Source organism: Ovis canadensis, chromosome 1, assembly GCF_042477335.2.
Source record: "Ovis canadensis isolate MfBH-ARS-UI-01 breed Bighorn chromosome 1, ARS-UI_OviCan_v2, whole genome shotgun sequence".
In the NCBI taxonomy this organism is placed as follows: Eukaryota; Metazoa; Chordata; class Mammalia; order Artiodactyla; family Bovidae; genus Ovis; species Ovis canadensis.
Window position 1 is genome coordinate 268431948 of NC_091245.1, and position 20843 is coordinate 268452790.

The 20843-nt window shown below is 55.8% G+C and overlaps 1 protein-coding gene across 9 annotated transcripts in view; it reads left to right on the plus strand.

Moving 5' to 3' along the window:
- The window catches only part of COL18A1 (collagen type XVIII alpha 1 chain), a 92062-nt gene that overhangs the window by 38932 nt on the left and 32287 nt on the right, over nucleotides 1–20843 (plus strand). For 3 of the 9 annotated variants that reach the window (XM_069566674.1, XM_069566681.1, XM_069566689.1), the window contains exons 1-2: nucleotides 638–1404; nucleotides 14878–15425. In XM_069566674.1, coding sequence (XP_069422775.1) covers nucleotides 675–1404; nucleotides 14878–15425 — 1278 coding nt within the window. In that variant the 5' untranslated portion in view covers nucleotides 638–674. Of the gene's footprint in view, nucleotides 1–554; nucleotides 2146–14877; nucleotides 15426–20843 lie in introns of those variants that run through there. The other 6 variants (XM_069566700.1, XM_069566695.1, XM_069566701.1 and 3 more) reach the window with 3 other exon arrangements.

Here is a 20843-nt window from a genome sequence, read left to right on the forward strand (position 1 = left end):
AGCCCAGTGGTTTCTAAGCTCCAGCTTTGCTCCAGAGCTGTGGCCCAAGGCCAGGCTTCCAGGCTTTTCCCAGTCAAAGTGGCTCCAAGTGCAGGGGGCAGTGGGCACGGGGGACTGGGGGCTGCACTCCAGTCTCCTGAGATTCCTAGCCCTACCTAGGGCAGATGCCCTTGAGGGCCTGTGCCCTGTGCTTTCTCAGTTCTGGGCTCTGCAGGCTGCAGGGCGAGCAGCAGGGTCCTTTGAGCCTCAGAGCATGCAGGAGCCCCCTCTACCCTCAAGGGGACTAAGGTGCTGGCCTGGAGCCCACCCAACTCCCACACACCCGAGCAGGGACTCGAATGGCAGGCTGGAGGGGCCCAGGGCCCCGGGTCCCAGCCGAGGGAGCTGGGAACTCCTCTGGCCGCCCTGCCACTGCCCTTTAGCCTCTGGCGGGGGAGGTCTTTACTGCTTCTAGGAAGTGTGAGGCGTTCTTGGGGGGGACCTGTCGCCTTGCGTGGAGATTTGCCTGTTTTCCCTCTTGAAGTAGAAAGGTGGAAGGAGGAGCTGCCCAGATGCATGAATGGGGCGCTGGCGCTGGCTGCTGGCCGGGGATAGGGGGGAGCAGGAGGCGGAGCAGGCTGGCCCCACCTCCTGACAGCAGAGGCGGCCCGCTGCTCCGCGGAGCACACAGCCCCATGGCTCCCGACCCTAGCAGCCGCTGCGGCCACCACAGCCTCCTGCTGCTTGCCTGCTGCCTCTCGGCCGCCCAGGCTCAACTGCTGTCCTGGCTATGGTCCGGGAACAGTGCCTGGCCCACAGCCGCACCAGCCTCCAAGACCCCTGACAGCTCACCTGTGTGGCCCACGGAGGAAACCACCACGCACGTGGCCCCCCGGGATGCTTCCACTGATTGGTGGAAAGTCCCTGCTAGCCCCACAGACCCTCTGGGGAGGCCAGAGGCGGGGCAGGGCCAGACCCCCGCTGGCCCCACAGCCTCCAGCTCGAGTCCGGACCTGAAGGAGGAAAACATCGCCGGTGTTGGAGCCAAGATCCTGAACGTGGCGCAGGGCATCCGGAGCTTCGTCCAGCTGTGGGACGACGCTCAGGACACCACCCCTGCCGAGAGCTCTGCCAGGGCAGGGATGCTGGCCCCCGCGACTCCCACAGACCCCCTTTCTACTGCCCCCGCCGAGGGCTCCACCAGGGCAGAGACGCCGCCCCCAATGGACACCACGGACACCCTCTCCACCCCTGGACCCTCCAGCACCCCCCAGGACAGCGGGACCACCCTCCAGCCGAGCACCAAGGCCCTGAGCTCTCCAGACACCCAGATGACCGAGGCCGGCGCCCTACCAGTGCCCACCCAGCCGCCACCCTCCCCTGGCAGACCCTGGTTCAGGGAGTCCTTGGTACCGCCGACCCCAGGTAGATTTTCTCTTTCCTCTGTGCCGGCCCGGGCGCCTCCCTGGGGAAGCCAGCTGCCCCTCGGGCGGCCCCTGCAGCTGGACGGTGAAGGACTCTTGCTCGCAGCAGCCCGTCCTGGCCAGCAGCACGCTGACGACCGCAGGCCCACGCCGCCTCTACCTCCCCTGGTGACGGGTTCCCTGGGCAGACACACTGCCCTCTGGGCTCTCTCCTCTGACCCCCCTGCCAAGCCGTCTCATGTCGCAGTCTCAGCTCTAACTGTGGACAGTGGTGCTTGGGCTCCCCACGTGGCTGATTCTGCGGGGCCCGGTCTTGCTAACAAGTCTACACTGCTCAGGGCTGCTGAGCTGGCTGCCACTGGGCAGCCTGTCCCCACCACCGCTGGCCGCTGCCTGCCCCTGCCGCCCTCCCTGGCTCTCTGCGGCAACCTGGGCATCAGGCGCTCCTGGTGGCCCAACTATCTCCGCCACGCAAGTCGGGAGGAGGTGCAGGCTGAGGTCCCGGCCTGGGGGGCGCTGCTCCAGACCCACTGCCACCGCTTCCTGGCCTGGTTCTTCTGCCTGCTGCTGGCACCCCCCTGCGGGCCCGGCCTGCCGCCCGGCCCGCCACCTTGTCGCCAGTTCTGCGAGGCCCTGGAGGACGCATGCTGGAGCCGCCTGGACGGGCGCGGGCTGCCACTCCCCTGCGCCTCCCTCCCAGCCCGCGAGGACGGGCACTGCGTGTTCATAGGGCCACCGGCAGGTAATGGCCCACCCGCCACCGGCTTTCCCATCGGTCCAGCCAGGAGAGCTCGGCCAGGGCTGCGTGAGCCTGGCTCGGGGGCCCCGCTGGCCCTGATGTCATGCCCTCGGGAGGCCGGATGGGGCCTCCTTTCCAGGAGGAGGCAGAGGTCTGGGGAGGCTGAGAGGCAGGCTGAGGCCAGAGGTCTGTATGTGACAGCGTCTCCCCTGGCTCCGGGATCACGTGTCACGTGTGTGTCAGAGAGGGGAAACGGAGGCATAGACAGAGACAGACCACTGAATTCTGGTCGCTGCTCCCGGTCACTGGGCCGCAGCATCTCAGGTCCTTTCTGTGTCCCAGCCTACATGACTGAGGGGCCCACGGCGGGGGGGGGGGGGGCTTGCTGCTCTGAAAGTCCAGAAGTCTTGACAACCCAGTGGTCAGTGAGTCTGAGGAGCTCACAGGGGCCCCGCCAGCCGGCCTGTGAGCTCCACAGCCTCTCCATTCCTGGGCAGCGGGAGGGTCACTCCCTCCTGGGGGCCATGTGCTCCCGAGACTGCACCCCCAGCACCATGTGGCCAGTAGTGGGTGGACGGGCCACCACAGCTGCTAGGCCCCCCAGCTCCCTCTGTGTCCATGGTGCACTGGGCCCTCGAGCAGAGCCGATTTGCACTGCTGGCCTGTCCCGTCCTTGCCCCGCTGTGTGTGTCCTGCCCCCCCAACCCTGTGGTGTTGTGGGGAACAGCCTCGACCTGCTCATTGGTCTGCAGAGTCATTGGGCTTTGGAGCTGGCCCAGTGCGAGGAGGGGTGGCTGCCCTGGACCCTGAGAGGGAGTGTCACCTGCTGGGCTCCTGGGGAACGTGTGTGGGTGATTCGCTGGCCAGGTCTGGGATGCAGCGAGGAGGTGCCCAAGCCAGGGCAGGGCAGGAACAAGTGCTCACGGCAGGCAGAGTCCACCCCAAGGAAGGAGAAAACCAAGGGAGAGAGGGGAGCGGCCGTGGCTTCTGCAGACAGACGGACGGGACACTGCTCAAGGGGTGATGGCTGAACTGTGTGTGAGCAGGGTGGCCAGAAGGGCATCCTAGGAGCAGCCTGGGCAGGCTCTGCCCCAGGAGGGCATCTGAGGTGTGTGCAGAGTCCAGGGCCTGCGGCAGCCCCTGTGAGCAGGGCTGAGAGCAGAGCAGGGCTGTGCCTAGGTATGTCAGCACAGAGGGCGTTGACCTTGCCCTGCAGGGGCGATTGTCTGCAGTGAGCCACGTGTCCCCTCCCCCCACAGTCACTGCTCGGAACATCCGCAGGGCCCTCTCTGCCCTGTCCCTGCCAAGCCCACAGGGCCCGGGCAGCCCTGCAGGGAGCTGTGCTTCCAGGAGGACCCCAGTCCCACCCAAAAGCCCACCTCCTCTTCCTGCTGCATAATGTGGGGGGTGAGGGTGGGGCCCGGCGTGCCCTCCAGGGCCCTGAACACACACACACACACATCCTTCTGCTGGGCCTTGGGCAGGGCCCCAGTCCCCTTCGGGTCAGGGATCAGCTGTAGCGGGCCTGGGGCTGGGGCCAGATGGGGAATGGGCCTCGTATGGGCAAGGCCCCGGCCAGGCTGCGTGGGGTGTGGAATTTCCTTGACCACAGCTGGCCTGAGGAGTGGCCAGAAGGGACTTCCCGCTGGACATCTGCTCACATTGCAGGGCCTCCGCCTGGGAGGGAGGCCATGTTCCGAGTAGAAGCCTGGGAGATGCTCTGCTGCACTCGGATGTCCGTCACTCCAGGGACCCATGGGCCCAGGGCTGGAGCATTCTCCTCCCCTGGCCTTTTGGTGGCAACTACCCGCCCACTCCAGTCCCTGCACCGGGCTGGACGGTCCCTCTGCCCGGTGTGCTGGGGAAGGGGCCCTGGGATGAGACTGTCTCTGACTGAGTGAGTCCCTCAGGCTGCTGGCGTGTTGGCCTGCAGGGTGGGCTGGGGCGTGCGCAGGGTATCTCTGGGGGGTGGCCAAGCCACAGGTGCCAGGTGCTGCCTCCCCAGGCCCCAGCAGACTCCCTGCAGGGCTCCACCCCCGCCTCCATGGCACCGGCACCCCCGTCTGTCCTTCCCCCCACCTCCCAGCAGAGACGGCCCCCTGTGCTGGGCCTCAGGGCCATATGGCCGGTAAGGGAGGCGAGTGGCTGCAGCCGTCAAGGCCCCACCAGCTCCATCTGTATGCATGGTCAGGCTGGGCCCTGAGCTGCGCCCGCTCCCCGCCAGGTAGCCTGGCCCATCAGAGTCAGGCTGGGAGTGTCCCGGTCCCCACCCCTCTCTGTGAAGGCAGCACACCGTTATTATTTATTATATTATTATTATATATTATAAATATAATAAATATATCAATATTATATATAAATATATATTTTATATAAATATATTTATATAAATATATAAATAATATATATAAATATAATAAATATAAATATTATTTATTCTGAGGAGACCCTCAGAATAAAGCGAGTGAGGCCCCACATAGGGAGAGTGGGACATGTCCATCCCAGCTCCTTCTGGGTCCCTGCCAGGTGGGCCAGCGAGGGGGCTGTCCCCCTGTGAGTGAGTGAGGACCGAGCTAGGGTCAGAGGGATGGGGCCAGGGCCCTGCCTGGAAGGGGCAGGTTTTGCAGATGAGCGGGCTCAGCCTGGAGGAAGGAGCGTGCAGAGTGGCCAGAGCTCAGAGCGGCCCTTCCTCCTGCAAACCACACACACTGACCCCAGGCCGCCCACACCTGCCTCAGCCTCTGGGGCCGCCGCGCTTGTCTCATCCTGGGCTGCTTCTCCTCTGCATTAGATGTTCATCGTAGGCTGGTTGTGAGCACGCTCATCAAGATCCAGGCCTCACAGGAGAGGGCTGGACTCAGCGCCCTGCGGATGGAATGTCTGGATTCTCACAGATGTTGTGTGTGTGTCCTAGGGCCGCGGGGACAGATGACCACAGACTCGGGGGCTCCAGTGAGCATAGATGTGTAACCTTTGGAGTCAGAAGTCTGAAATCAGTCTCCTGGGGCCAAAAACAAGGGGTGGGGGGCTGCGTTCCTCCCGGGCTCAGGGAAGGCTCGGCCTCTGCCTCTTCAGCTTCTGGAGGCGCCTGCATTCCTCTCACCGCCCTCCCTCCATCGTCAAGCCTGTGGAGTCGGCCAGCCCTTCCCAGGCTGCTCGGGTTCCCTCCTGGCTGGCAGAGCTCCCTGCTCAGGGCGTGGTGGGGTTGGATGGGGCCTTCATCCTGAGGGCTGGAACAGCTGTCACACCTGCAGAGCCTCGGGCTCCAGATGCTGCGGGACCGACGTCCTGGAGCCCGTTACTTGGCTCCGTTAGCATGTTTGTGCGTGTGTGCGTGCTCACACGTATGTGAGACTCTTACTTTGTGGACGTGGGACCACGTTCTGTGTCTCTGAAAGTTCCCTCTTCTTGCAGTCTGGGACGTCCCCCCATGCCACTGGAGGGCGGGGTGGAGAGCCCCTCTCATCCTCCCCATTCCTTCGTTTCTCACACGTGCACGTCTGTGTTAATGACTCGCATGCTGCCTGAAAGCCCCCGTGTGGCCTGGCTTTGGGTGCTGGGTGACACCCCACGTGGAATGCAGAGCCTTTTTCGAAGGGCTGCTTGGATGCCGTCGACATTTTCTCTACCAGATCACTAGAAATGTTCCCCAAGGCCAGTAGGGGAACCCCTATGGCACAGGGGCCAGGCACAGGGCTCCCTCCTGACCACCTCCCTGAGCTCCAGGGCCACGGGCTGCATGTCACCACAGCCAGGGACTGTGCGACACCAAGGCCGTGGTGCACGTGTGTGCAGATTCGAGTGTGACGAACCTGTTGGCATGCCACGGGGAAGTGGGTCTCCATCCTCTCAGGAGGACTCCCAGCCCGGCGTGTCCCTGAGATGCCCATCCTCCATGTGTTTTCTCTGTGCTGCTGGGTGAGGACCCCTACCCCCACAGCCTTCTTGACTCGGTGATCGCTGCCGTGTGCAAGGAAGGGACAGGATGGCCTTTCTTTAGACACATGATCAAGTTGTCTTACCGCGGTGGTCGCGTCCCGTCTCATGGGACAGTGGGCGGGGAGAGAGCCCCCAGGAGCTGCATTGTGAATGAGGACTCTCTCCCCTTTTTGCTGTGTGCACAGGGCGGGATGAGGCTTATCACGTCTCGGTGGGCTGTCAAAATAACCGTCCCCTTTGTCCCACTTAGTGGCTTTGATCTAGAATTCTGTTTTATCTGATGTGGTGTTGCAATATTTGCTTACTTTTCTTGTTATCCTTTGCCTGATGTTTTGACCATGTTTTTCAGAGCAGTTTTGGGTTCACAGCAAACTTGAGAGGGGGGCACACAGTTCCCGTGCGCCGCCTGCCCCCCGCCCCCGGCTGTCAGCACCCTCACTTTGAGCCTGCATTGAGCTGTCATAATCACCAGAGTCCAAACACTGAGTGCTGGACAACATCTTCACTGCCCTACAAATCATCTGTGCTCCACCCGTTCACCGCCAGCCCCACCAACTCCTGGAAGGCATTCATCTTTTGACTGCCTTCATAGTTGTGCCTTTTCCAGAGAGTCATATAGTTGGAATCATACAGTCTGTAGCCTTTTCAGATTGCCTTCTTTCTTAATCATTATGCATTCAAGATTCCTCCACGTCTTTCTTGACTTTATAGCTTCTTTTTAGCTGAATGATGTTCCATTGTAGGGATGGACTGCAGTTTATTTATTCGTCTACTGAAGGGCTTCTTGGTTCCTTCCAGGTTTTGTCAGTTATGACTTGTTATTATTGTTTAGTCACTAAGTCATGTCCGACTCTTTGTGACCCCATGGACTCTTTGTGACCCCAGGCTCCTCTGTCCATGGGATTCTCCAGGCAAGAATACTGGAGTGGGTTGCCATTTCCTCCTCCAGGGGATCTTCCCCACCCAGGGATAGAACCCACATCTCTTGGGTCTACTGCATTGCAGGTGGGTTCTTTACCCGATGAGCCATCCAGGAAGCCCCCAGTTATGAGTAAAGTTTCTAGAAACATCCATGTGCTGGTTTTAGTGTAGATACAGGTTTCAGCTCCTTTGGGTAAATACCCAGAAGCATGATTGCTGTTTCCTGCATGTTTAGTTTCTTAAGAACCTACCAAACTGTCTTCCCAAGTGGCTGCACCATTCTGCACGCACCCCACCTCCCCCAGCAGTAATGAGAATCCCTTTCGTTCCACATCCTCACCAGCATTCGGCGTTGTGGCCATTCCAGATTTTGGCCATTCTGGTAGATGTGTAGTGACTGCTCATTGTTGTTTTATTTTGTTTTTATTTTAATTTTTGGCTGTGCCATGTGACTTGTGGGATATTAGTTCCCTGACCAGGGATTGAACCCGTACACCCAGCAGTGAAAGTGAGGATTCATAACTGCTGAACTGCCAGGGAATTCTCTTGTTTCAATTTGCATTTTCCTGATGACAGCTGATGTGGAGCAGCTTTTCAATCTGCCGTCCATACCTCTTCTTTGGTGAGGTGTCTGTTTAGATCTTTTGTGCATTTCTCAGTCAAGCTGTTCATGTTCTCGTTGAGATTTAAGTATTCTTTGTATATTTTGGATAAGAGTCCGTGTGATGCCTGTTTTGTAGTTTTGTTTTTTTTTCTCCCAGTCTGGCTTCTCTGCTCATTCTTCTAATGGTGTCTTTTGGAGAACAGATGTTTTTCATTTTTAGTAAGTCCAGCTTGTCAGTTCTTTCATAAATTGTGTTTGTGTTGTATCTAAAAAGTCATTGCCAAAAGCACGATCATTAAGCATTTCTCTCCTATTATCTTCTGGGAGTCTTATAGTTTTGCACTTTACATTTAGATCTGTGATCCATTGTGAGTTAATTTTTGTGAAGGGTGTAGGGTCTGTGTCTAGATTCTTTTTTTTTTCTTCATGTGATATCCAGATGTTACAGCACCATTTGTTGAAAAGACTATCTTTTCCCCCTTATACTCTGTTTGATTTTTAAGTTCAAGGTTGGCTGTATTTATGTGGGTCTCGTTCTGGGCTCTCTATTCTGTCTCATTGATCTACTTGTCCCTTTTTTTGCCAAGACCACACTGTCTTCATTCCCATAGCTCTATCAGTTCACTTCAGTCGCTCAGTCGTGTCCGACTCTTTGCGACCCCATGAACCACAGTACGCCAGGCCTCCCTGTCCATCACCAACTCCCAGAGTTCACCCAGACTCATGTCCATTGAGTTGGTGATGCCAGCCAACCATCTCATCCTCTGTCGTCCCCTTCTCCTCCTGCCCCCAATCCCTCCCAGCATCAGGGCCTTTTCCAGTAAGTCAACTCTTCGCATCAGGTGGCCAAAGTATTGGAGTTTCAGCTTCAACATCATTTCTTCCAATGAACACCCAGGACTGATCTCCTTTAGGAAGGACTGGTTGGATCTCCTTGCAGTCCAAGGGACTCTCAAGAGTCTTCTCCAACACCACACTTCAAAAACATCAGTTCTTCGGCGCTCAGCTTTCTTCACACTCCAACTCTCACATCCATACACGACCACTGGAAAAACCATAGCCTTGACTAGATGGACCTTTGTTGGCAAAGTAATGTCTCTGCTTTTTAATATGCTGCCTAGGTTGGTCATAACTTTCCTTCCAAGTAGTAAGTGTCTTTTAATTTCATGGCTGCAGTCACCAGCTGCAGGCATTTTGGAACCCAAAAAATAAAATCAGCCACTGTTTCCACTGTTTCCCTGTCTATTTCCCATGAAGTGATGGGACCGGATGCCATGATCTTCGTTTTCTGAACGTTGAGCTTTAAGCCAAATTTTTCACTCTCCTCTTTCACTTTCATCAAGAGGCTTTTTAGTTCCTCTTCACTTTCTGCCATAAGAGTGGTGTCATCTGCATATCTGAGGTGATTGATATTTCTCCCGGCAATCTTGATTCCAGCTTGTGCTTCATCCAGCCCAGCATTTCTCGTGATGTACTCTGCATATAAGTTAAATAAGCAGGGTGACAATATGCAGCCTTGACGTACTCCTTTTCTTATATGGAACCAGTCTTTTGTTCCATGTCCAGTTGTAACTGTTGCTTCCTGACCTGCACACAGGTTTCTCAAGAAGCAGGTCAGGTGGTCTGGTATTCCCATCTCTTTCAGGATTTTCCACAGTTTATTGTGATCCACACAGTCAAAGGCTTTGGCATACTCAATAAAGCAGAAATAGATGTTTTTCTGGAACTGTCTTGCTTTTTCGATAATCCAACAGATGTTGACAGTTTGATCTCTGGTTCCTCTGCCTTTTCGAAAACCAGCTTGAATATCTGAAAGTTCATGGTTCACACATTACTGAAGCCTGGCTTGGAGAATTTTGAGCATTACTTTACTAGCATGTGAGATGAGTGCAATTGTGCAGTAGTTTGAGCATTCTTTGGCATTGCCTTTCTTTGGGATTGGTATGAAAACTGAACTTTTCCAGTCCTGAGGCCACTTCTGAGTTTTCCAAATTTGCTGACATATTGAGTGCAGCACTTTCACAGCATCATCTTTTAGGATTTGAAATAACTCAACTGGAATTCCATCACCTCCACTAGCTTTGTTCGTAGTGATGCTTCCTAAGGCCCACTTGACTTCACATTCCAGGATGTCTGACTCTAGGTGAGTGTGAGTGATCACACCATTGTGATTATCTGGGTCGTGAAGATCTTTTTTGTACAGTTCTTCTGTGTATTCTTGCCACCTCTTCTTAATATCCTCTGCTTCTGTTAGGTCCATACCATTTCTATCCTTTATCAAGCCCATCTTTGCATGAAATGTTCCCTTGGTATCTCTAATTTTCTTGAAGAGATCTCTAGTCTTTCCCATTCTATTGTTTCCCTCTATTTCTTTTCACTGATTGCTGAGGAAGGCTTTCTTATCTCTGCTTGCTATTCTTTGGAACTCTGCATTCAAATGGGAATATCTTTCCTTTTCTCCTTTGCTTTTTGCTTCTCTTCTTTTCACAGCTATTTGTAAGGCCTCCCCAGACAGTGATTTTGCTGTTTTGCATTTCTGTTTCTTGGGGATGGTCTTGATTCCTGTCTCCTGTACAATGTCAAGAACCTCTGTCCATAGTTCATCAGGCACTTTATCTATCAGATCTAGGCCCTTAAATCTATTTCTTACTTCTACTGTACAGGGATTTGATTTAGGCCATACCTGAATGGTCTAGCGGTTTTCCCCACTTTCTTCAATTTAAGTCTGAATTTGGCAATAAGGAGTTCATGATCTGAGCCACAGTCTGCTCCCGGTCTTGTTTTTGCCATGGCCTATAGTGAAAGTGAAGTCACTCAGTCGTGTCCGACTCTTTGCGACCCGTGGACTGTAGCCCACCAAGCTCCTCCATCCATGGGACTCTCCAGGCAAGAATACTGGAGTGGGTTGCCATTTCCTTCTCCAGGGGATCTTCCCGTCCCAGGGATCGAACCCAGGTGTCCCACATTGCAGGCAGATGCTTTAACCTCTGTACCACTAGGGAAGCCCTTAAATAGAAGAATCCAAGTACTAACATCAAAGATTTCAAGGGAGGAAAGGAAGCCAGGTTGAAAGAAGAAGGGGGAGGAGGCGGGAGGGGAGGGGAGAAAGGGGTGGCCTTACAGACGTCTCCTGCCACCTACAGATGCCCAGGCGTTATGGGACTTTTCCCTGGGCCTCCAGAGAAGGGAGGACTGGAACTCGGCCCTGCCAGAAATCAGACCAGACCAGAACCAGAATTCGAGTTCTCTGCCAAGAGGAGGTGATCAGTCTCCAATCCTCAGCTCAAGCTGAGGGCCCTTCAACCAGATTCCTGCGTCCAGGACCAGGGAACTAGAAAAACAGGGAAGGACAGGACAGGTTAAGGAGAGGAAAGAGAGAGGGAAGGAGAGAGAGGTTGGCTTATAGTAAGTCTCAAACCAGACAGTGCCACTTCTCCAATTTTGGTCTCCTGCAAGTATTGAGTTAGTCTTTTCCTCTCTGTATAAACTCCAAGTTGGTTTGTTGAAAGCCCCAAAATAACTTGCTGTGATTTTTATTGGGATTGTATTGAATCTATAGGTCAAGTTGGGAAGAATTGATATCTTGACAATATTGAATCTTCCTATCCATGAACATGGACTATCTCTGCATTTGTTTAGTTCTGCTTTGATTTCTTTTGTCAGAGTTTTGTAGTTTTCCTCACGTAGATCTTGTGCATGTATTTGTCATACTTATGTGTAGCATAAATATAAATATTTCATCTTGGAGGTGCTAATGTAAATGGTATCATGTTTAATATCAAATTCTACTTGTTCATTGATGGTATATAGGAAAATGATTGACTTTTGTACATTAATGTTATATCCTACAAACTTGCTCTAATCGGTAGCTCCAGGAGTATTTTTTGAATAATTATTTTGGATTTTCTGCTGTTTGATTTTCATGTCATCTGCAGATTGACAGCTTTATTTCTTCCCCCCCAACCTATGTGCTTTTATTGCCTTTTCTTGTCTTATGGCATTATCTATGATGTGAAAGAGAGTGGTGAGGGGGCATCCTTACCTTGTACCTGATTTTAGTGAAAAAGCTTAAAATTTCTCACCAGTAAGTATGGTGTTAGCTGAGGCTTTTTAAAAAATATTTATCAAGTTGAGGAAGTTCACCTTTATTCCTAGTTCCAGATTGAAGGTTTTTTTTATCATAATAGGTGTAGGATTTTATGAAATACTTTTTCTGCATCTATGATATGACCACGTGATTTCCTCTTCTTTAACTTACTGATGTGATGGTTTCCATTAATTGATTTCAAATGTTGTTCAGTCACCAAATCGTGTCCGACTCTTTGCGATCTCATGAACTGCAGGCTTCCCTGTCCTTCACCATCTCCTGAAGTTTGCTCAAACCCATGTCCATTGAGTCAGGGATGCCATCCAACCTCCTCATCCTCTGTCACCCCTTCTCCTTTTGCCCTCAGTCTTTCCCAGCATCAGGGTCTTTCCAATGGGTCAGCTCTTCATATCTGGTAGCCAACATATCGGAGCTTCAGCTTCAGCACCAGTCCTTCCAATGAATATTCAGCGTCGATTTCCTTTAGGATTGACCGGTTTGATCTCCTTGCTGTCCAGGGGACTCTCGGGAGTCTTCTCCAGCACAATTTGAAAGCACCGTTTATTTGCTGCTCAGTCTCCCTTATGATCCAGCTCTCATATCCAAACATGAATACTGGAAAGACCATATCTTTGACTAAGCAGCCTTTTGTTAGCAAAGTGATATCTCTACTTTTTAATACACTGTCTAGGTTTGTCATAGCTATGTTGAGCCAACCTTATGTACCTGGGCTAAACCCCGCTGGGCCCTGGCTGGTCTGTTTGCTGGAAGGGAGACTGTCTTCAACTAAGCAAGTCCCCTGATTCCTTGATCTGAGGCAGGTGTGGCTGTCCGGAGGGCCCCAGCTTGCCTAGGTGCCACCCACTGTGTTCCCAGGAGGGCGCTACTGGAGCTCCCAGAGCCCGGCTTAGGCGCTCGCTAGCTGGAGAGGTGCTGGTTTCCACCCGGAGACAGCTGGGCCAGCGCCTCGGGCCAGCGCCTCGGGCCAGCGCCTCCAGCCCAGCAGCTGCCAGATCTGCATGGAGGTGTGGCTACAACCACCCCCCCGCTCCCACCCCTGCTCAAGATGCCTGTAACTGGAGACTGGAGCAGTGATCTCAGGGCTGTGGCATTCTGAAGATTACTCCCAATGGGAACCATGGAGAATTGCACAGAGATGAAATAGGAGAACTTTGGGAAGGAGCTGCTCATGCATCTCTGGGGTCTCTGGGGCTGTCTTCCAGCCAGGGGCCCAGGGCTGCTGTGTCTCAGCATCCTTAATCAATCTGGAAAAGTTCTAGCTGCCCAGGAGGAAGTGTGCAGCTGGGGCACATCCACGCTTAACTTCCGGGACAGCTGAGATGGGGCACCAGGGCTACTGGCACTCAGGCTGCTGAAGGCCCTTGTTCCTTAATCTTAAGGCATCTCCCTGAGTGGACACTGGGGTCCCGGGCACGTCTGATGCAAAGGGACTGTACAGCCACACCATTTGGGTGGACAGTCGTGCCCGTCTGTGAGCAGAAGGTGATAGCTGGCTTCGCGGAGCCCAGGGTCTTTGTGAAGGCCCCTGCCCCCGTGAGGGTCCATCCACCCCGGCAGGTGCTGAGGCAAGCCATTGTTCTGCGGGTGCTGCTGTCTGCCCTGGCGGTTCCCCGCTTTTCATCTGCGTAAGGATCTCACCTGCAAGGGGTAGAGTGAGGCTGAAGGGGAGCCCACAATGCAGGAAGTCAGGGCTGCTCGGAGACAAGACACTGCTGTCCTGGTGGGGCTAGTCTGGCAGGTACCCCAAACCCTCATCCTCGAGACCAGACCTTGCTGGTCTCTTCTCTTCTCATAGTTTGTTCTCTGGGGACTCTTTGAGCGACACAGCTTCTTTGGAAGTTGGGGTCCAGCATTTGTTCCCTCTGCTCCAGGGAGTCCGGGTCAGCCTGACCCTGCACTCTGGGGCCGGACACCAGGCCCTACCACACACGGAGACACTGACAGGGCCACAGTGTCACCTGCATACACAGCCGTGTGCATACTCAGCTTAGTTAGGACACCCACACGCCAGCAGCTGCCTCCCAGAAGAGCTTCTCTGTGTACCGCATTTTGGGGGCAGAGCCCACCCAGGTTGTTGGGGGGAGGGCCTTGAGAGGAAAGGCCTGGAGGCTCCTTGCCCTTCTGCCTGGCAATGTCCAGGGAAGTCACTGGTGAGCGGGCCTCTTCCAGAGCTGGTGTTTACCATCCTGTGCCAGGCAGCCACCACAGCCCCTGGACAGAGAGGTAGGCCCTGCTTTCCCCCAGCCTTGATGCCCCTGGTCCCAGAGGTTGCCAGTCCAGGCTGCTGATGGCACCTGCCCACCTGGGAAGCAGCCCTGTTCGGGCAGGTCCAGGCACCAGGGCTGTGTCCCAGCCCGGGCCCATGCCACCGAGGGGGCTCCGTACAGTCGGGTATCGCTGGAGAACGTGTGCCTGTGAAACCGAGCCCCCGAGGAGGGGGAGGGATGTGAGCGCACGGAGAGTTTGAGAGAGGTGTAGGGCGGGAGAGTGGGCAGTGCGGGAGGGAGAAAGCTGCCCTCCCTTCCCCGATCACATAGCCCTGTCCAGGCCGGGTGGTGGTCGTGGCACCCAGCAGGAACTCAGGGCAGTGAGCGCCAGCCCTGCGAACAGCCACCACCCGGTAAAACCCACAGTGCTGGGAGGCTTGGGTGGGGTTTGCTGCCCCACGTGTGGGCAGACAGGGGCACCACAAGCCTCAGAGGGGCCCCCAGGAAATGCAGCCCTCTTATCCTCTCCCTTCCTGGGAGTGTAACTGTTTCCAGGCTGTTCCTAGTGTGCCCTCAGCTCAGGGCAGCCCTGTGCGAATCTCTCTCTTTTGTACGTCAGGTATGCCATGTGACTCAAGTGTGGGAGCAGCGGCGGGGACCAAGTCCCAGTGTGGAGTCTGAGCAGGGGTTGGGAGTGCAGGCTGGATGGAGCTCCTCGTGCTAACTTTAGGGAGGCGGGGTCTACAGCAGGCCACGCCCCTGCCTCTCGAGCCAGGCTGGTTTTGGAGGGTCTCTGCGCTCCACTTGGAGGAGCGAGCCCGTGGGGGTGGGCGTGGTGCCTGAAGGAACAGGTGGCTGTCTGTCCCCTCTGGGGCGGTGGTGGGGGCAGGCGTGAGATGGCCCGGGCCTTGGTTTCCCCAGTGGGCGCAGCCTCACTGCTGTCTTTCTCTCCGCAGACGGCGAGGTCGTGGAGGTGGGGCTCCAGCAGCTGCTCGGTGAGCCCCCGCCCTGGCAGGTGGCCGTGGTGCACGACCCCGCTGTGGGGCCCGCCTATGAGTTTGGCGAGGACGGCAGCGGTGGAGGCCAGGCGGCCCGGAGCCTCCTGCCCAGCGCGTTCTTCCAGGACTTCTCGCTGCTGGTGCGTGTGCGGCCGGCCTCGGCGCGTGCGGGCGTGCTCTTTGCAGTCACAGACCCTGCGCAGGCGGTGGTCTCGGTGGGCGTGAAGCTGACGGCGGCGCGTGGGGGGCGGCAGCACCTGCAACTGCTGTACACGGAGCCCGGAGCCACCGACACGCGCACAGCCGCCAGCTTCGAGCTGCCTGCGCTGGATGGTCGCTGGACGCGCCTGGCGCTCAGCGTGGATGGCGCGTACGCCAGGCTCTTCGTGGACTGTGAGGAGGTCCAGGGCCAGCCCCTGGCGCACTCGCTGCACGACCTGCAGCTGGAGCCGGACGCCCGCCTCTTCGTGGCCCAGGCCGGTGGAGCAGACCCTGAAAAGTTCCAGGTAACTATGATGGCCTGCTTGAGGGGCAGGGGCGGGAAGCTGGGGATGGATGATGGCCACTGCTGTCTGCTGCTAAGGCAGCTCCAGGGACAGGCAAAGCCCGGGTTGCACAGCCATCAGGACCCTCGGCCCACCCTGCTCCCTCTGGGCGTTCACTCCCTGCTGCTCTGAGACCACTGCCTTCACGGGATGCCCGCATCTGCCACGTCCAGGCCTCCACCCTGTGTGTGCATATGCCTGTCCACATGGGTGCGTGGTGCCCCGTGGTGACCCTGGACTCCGGGCCCCTCCCCACCCCATCAGTGAGCAGGGGCTTTATTCTCCTGTCAAACAGACCACGCACAGTGAAAGAATTTCAGAACAGCAATGGAGCGCTGAGAGTGCGCCTGTCTGGGGGCCGTCTGCACATCACCCCGGCTGGACCAGAGGCTTCAGGCCACGCACCAGCATTCATCGTGCTGGTTGTTTTTGCCAAACTGTGCAGTGGCCTCGTGGCTGGCGAGCCCCAGGGCAGGCCTTCTTCTCAGAGCAGCAGGGGCAGAATTTCCCTGGTGGCGACCGGCGAGCAGTGGGCCCCTGCGTGTCCCCAGGGAAGCCCCTCCCCCAGGCCTGGCTTCATTTCTGGCGAAGGCGGGTCCCAGATGCTAATGGATCTTTCTCCTGGGTCCTCGGTGACCACACTTCTCGGAAGCTTTCGCCAAATCCTGCCTCCTGGGAACAGTGATGGCCACCCTCAGATCTTAGCAGGTCCCTGAATTTGAACACTGCAACTGGCACGCCCACCCAGCAGTTCAGACAGGGTTCCTTGTGTGTGCCAGTGGGGGATGTGTCCACAGGGGACAGAAAGTTAATTATTGCCCAGACAAAGGCTGCTTGGTTAACGTTGTTCTAAGTCCTGGTGACTCGCTTCTGAAAGCTGACCTTTCACCTTTGGCAGGAACTTTCACCCAAGGGGTCTGGGAGCCAGTAAGACTTTGATACCAAACTGAGCCTCTTTGTGTTTTCATTTTGATCCTCAAACTTGATAAGTGGAGATAAGTCAGAGGGAGCCGTGCCATGGGATAGGCGCTGTGTTTACTGGTGATTCGTTGTGAGAATTCCCGGGCTTTTCTAGATTGGAACTCCCTGCCGCACCCCACCCCCCAACACACACACACACCCCGGCCATGAGTTCTGTATTTCTTAACAATTGAAGGGGTTGCCTGTCTCATGGTGCTAATGGAGGTCACCACCTTTCTGTAGCAAGGACACCCAGATGCCTCTTGCCTCAGCCCTGCCAGGCTGCGGTCATCTCTGCAGAACACACTTGCTAGTCATATATGTAGACTAACAGTGTCTGGGTGTCTTAATTTGCCTTTCTTGGTTGTTAGTGAAAACAAACTGTACTATTTCACATGTTTACTGGTTATCTGTATTTCTTCTTGTGTGTCTGTTCATGTCCTTTGCATTTTTGTTTTAATGGTTTCGATTGTTTCTTATTAGTTTGTGTGAACTCTTTATATATGAAAGATACTGATCATTTGTTTTATACACTGTAAATTTTATTCCCCAGTTTTTCTCTTGCCTTTTCGCCTAGTCTTTTTTTTCCCCCACCATTGGGATATTTAAATTGTTTATGTGGTTAAATCTGGCTTGTAGAAGACACCCAGAAAAATCTTTGAAGGTTAGAGAGACAGAGCAGAGGGGACTGTAAGGTCGTTCCCTCTGGCTCTGGCTGGAGCCCTGCTCACTGTGAAGCTGCTGTCCCCGCTGATGTTGCCTGGTTACTTCCAGCACAGTCCAGTGCAGTGTAGCTCCTCTGTTCCTCAGACGCCAGTTCCAGGAATCTCTCTGTGGGTGTTTGATCAGCCTCCAGCCGGGTGAGAGGTGAAGCGTGCTGTCTGGGGAGGAGTAGATAGGTCGGCTTAGGATAGGGTTTGTCAGTTCCCCTGAACTGAGACTCTTGGGAAAGAACCACTCACGTGTGTGACAGGCAGGACTTGCAGAGGTGCGCACAGAGCTCGGAGTGTGCGACGAGCCGGAGTGTCACGGCTAGTGGTCTCGAGCAGGTGCTCAGGCCCTCGATGACCCCCACCCTCAGCCCGGCACCTATTCTGAAGATGCTCGCAGAGCCTTTGTTGTTTTCTCCCCAAAATTATGAGCGTCCTTGGTGTTTTCAGGTTCATTCTTCTCCTTGAGCTGAAATAGTAATAAATATCTCTTAGGAAATTCCTAATTCTACCCAGTTGTTATAGTGTTTTGCTTAAAACATTAATTCAGCGCTTTTTCAGTGTTTATTGACCTCATCCTTTCTTTTTCTTAACTAATTCAGATACCCTGTGGTCAAGTTTTCTTGACTTAGTTTCTCTTTGTTGGAAATGTCCCTGTTTTCTCATTCCTGTCTGCTTTTCTCTGTGTGAAGCCACCTTCTTCTTTACCCAGGTTCCCATGGAGGTTCAGTCACGTGTTTGTTCGGACCCTGGGGCCCTCGTCCGAAACTGACACTGGGCCAGGACAGGACTGGCTTGGGCTTCCCGGGCCGCGCTTCAGCGGTGCCCCTCGTGTTGGACATTCACTGCTTCTGTTGTGTGACGATGGTGCTGGAGGCTGTGAATGTGCCTCGGCAGGTGGCTTTGCTGGCCACATTATATAAAAAAGTGTTGTTCAGTCGCTCAGTCATGTCTGACTCTTTGGGACGCCATGGATTGCAGCACGACAGGCTTGCCTGTCCTTCACTATCTCCTGGAGCTTGCTTAAACTCATGTCCATCAAATCCATGATGTCATCCAACCGTCTCATCCTCTGTCATCCCCTTCTCCTCTTGTCCGCAATCTTTCCCAGCATCAGGGTCTTTTCCAATGAGTCGGCTCTCCGCATCAGGTGGTAAAAGTATTGGAGCTTCCGTTTCAGCATCAGTTCTTCCGATGAATATTCAGGGTTGATTTCCTTTAGGATGGACTGGTTTGATCTTCAGAAGTGATTGATTCACTGAAGCGAAGAGATGCCCACCGGCCACACTAGGTTTGAGCAGGCTTAGAGCAGAGGATGGTAGCAGAGCAGGCAGGGAAAGTGCTGGTGACCTCTGACACCCCCAGTTCTCCTGCTGTGGCCCCCAAGTCCAGCCACAGAAAACGTGCTGCTGCTGACCGAGGGCAGCTCGGGGCACTCAGGTCACAGTCACCAGCTCCTCCCAGTACCCGTCTGTCAATCATCTGAAGCGACCTGAACGGGTAATGTAACCTGTTCATAGTCCTGCAGTAGTCTCGCCATTGCCTGAAAGAGATGCTTTTAATAGAATTTCATGCAAATAGTCCAGGAGCTGGGGCTTCACACCGGAAACCGGTGAGATGCCACTTGGTCCAGGACGTGTGGAGAACGGGACAGTGGTGGTGTGGCCCAGTCCCGGTGACAGCTGGAGTGGGTGACAAGGGAGCAGGCGGCGTGGGGGTCAGCCAGAGAGGAGGGAGGGGCAGGGGGTGAGGTGGGGCAGCCAGGCCCATGGGGGCTGTAGGTCACCCACCCCTGTACAGGTGCATTCAGCCCCATGGCCTGGGGCCAGGACACAGCCCTTCCAGAAGGAGCAGAAGGGGTGAGTCAGGGGACCCAGAGAACCCTGGGCTGCCAGAGGGGCGTCCCAGGGCTGCCAGAGGGGCGTCCCAGGGAGGCAGCCCCAGCACCGGTGCCGAGGGACACGCTTTCACGTCATGGGGCTGTGGTCGTCTGCACACAGCTCTAAGACCAGGGGCCCTAGGGAGGCAGTGACAGGACAGATTTCAAATGGTCTGGATTTCATAACATCTGTCAAGTCCATCCAGCGTTTGCAGAGGGCCCGGTGACCTTTGGGCTACTGATGTCTCCCCAGCTGACCATGGCTCAAGCCCCAGTGGGCGGGCCAGTTGGCGGGGGGCCGGGCTCCTCTGCTCCCCATTGCAACTGAGCCTGGTGGCCTCTTGCTGAGCGGCCACCCTGCTGGCTGGCAGTGTGGGGGCCAGAGCCTGCGCTCGTGGCAGCCTGGCCTCATGGGAGTGTCAGTGTGGGGTGGTCATGTCCGGATGTCCAGTGCCCCGACCTGCGCCTGCGGGAGCCTGGTGGCCTGTCCCCCGACTGCTGCCTCACAGTGTCTCCGGGGGTGTTCAGAGTGTGGCTTTCTGAAATCTTAACCTCTGTGCCTGCCCCTGGATTCTCAATCTGGATGACTCTCTGTCATCTGGGGATGCCTATTCCCCCTTCAGCACCACCCTCGGCTGGGCAGGCTGAGAATTTCCATCCCTAACACACTGCTGCCTCCACCCCGAGCCCCGGGGCCAACCTCCTGCCTTTTTAAGCCCAGAAAGGCTCATGCTTCCCACAGGCAGTGGCGTCTGGTGCCCAGAGGCTGGGGGCGCCTGTGTGTGCTGCCCACGCAGGAGAGCAGCCGTAATCACTGCGTTCCCGCTCCTGGCCTGTGCCCCCTTACACACATGCTCTGAGCACACATACACGTGTGCCCTCTCGCACACAGGCCCTCCACATGACACTCCTGGCAGCTCACTGCCCTCCATGGTGGTTGGAGCATCTCTGGATTCAGGGGGCGGGCGGGGAGGACACTCCTCCATGGAGTGGACCAAACACCACCCCCACCACATCCCCTCCCCACAGCCAGGTGGCCCGTCTGTCTTCAGACCGGAGCTCCAGCCATGGGTGGGCTGCTTGCCACCAGCCCCTTTCAGCCCCCCGCACCCTCAGCTGGGTTCTGCCCCTGGGTTCCATGGACTGCATGGGGCCAGGGTCCCTGATACCTGCTGCCTAAGCCTTCTGTACAGTCCTGAGCCATCAGTCAAGCTGTCCTGTGTCCACCCCAGTGACCTCAGCCTGGACACAGGCTGGACACAGCCTGGGCTCCCCAACAGACACTGTGAGGAGGGGCCAATCGTATTCTAACTGTGGACCTTGCAGGGATCTGCCGGCTGGTTCAAGATCCCGAAAAAGACAGTGGCATTCTGCCCTGGGGGGCAGTGACAGGGGACTGAGGGAGGTGGGGGTGGAGTTGGATACGAAGGGGCAGAAGCAGCTGGGCTCAGCTGTGGCCACGGCATCTGCTCTGGTCCAGCTGGAGACATGGGCTGACCTCAGATGGAGCTGGCGCTTCTGTGCCTGGTCACCTCTGGGAAGATATGGCCGCCTCGCCTCTGCCATGCAACCCCCAGCCAGCGGGGGACAGGCCGTGGACAGCAGGGCTGACCCTATCCCACGTTCCACCAGCCCCTGCCCCCTGGGCTGTCTACTTCCCCTGGAGGCCTTGCCAAGCTGTCCTGCCGAACCTCCTAGAACCTCTGGGCGTCCTGCATCTGAGAACTGAGCCTCCTCCTGCCGTGGTGTTGGGGTCAGAGCTGCCGGCTCCCCAGGCAAGATGGGCCTTGACCACTAAGCCACAGGCACTTTTGCCCTTGAGCTTCTGGA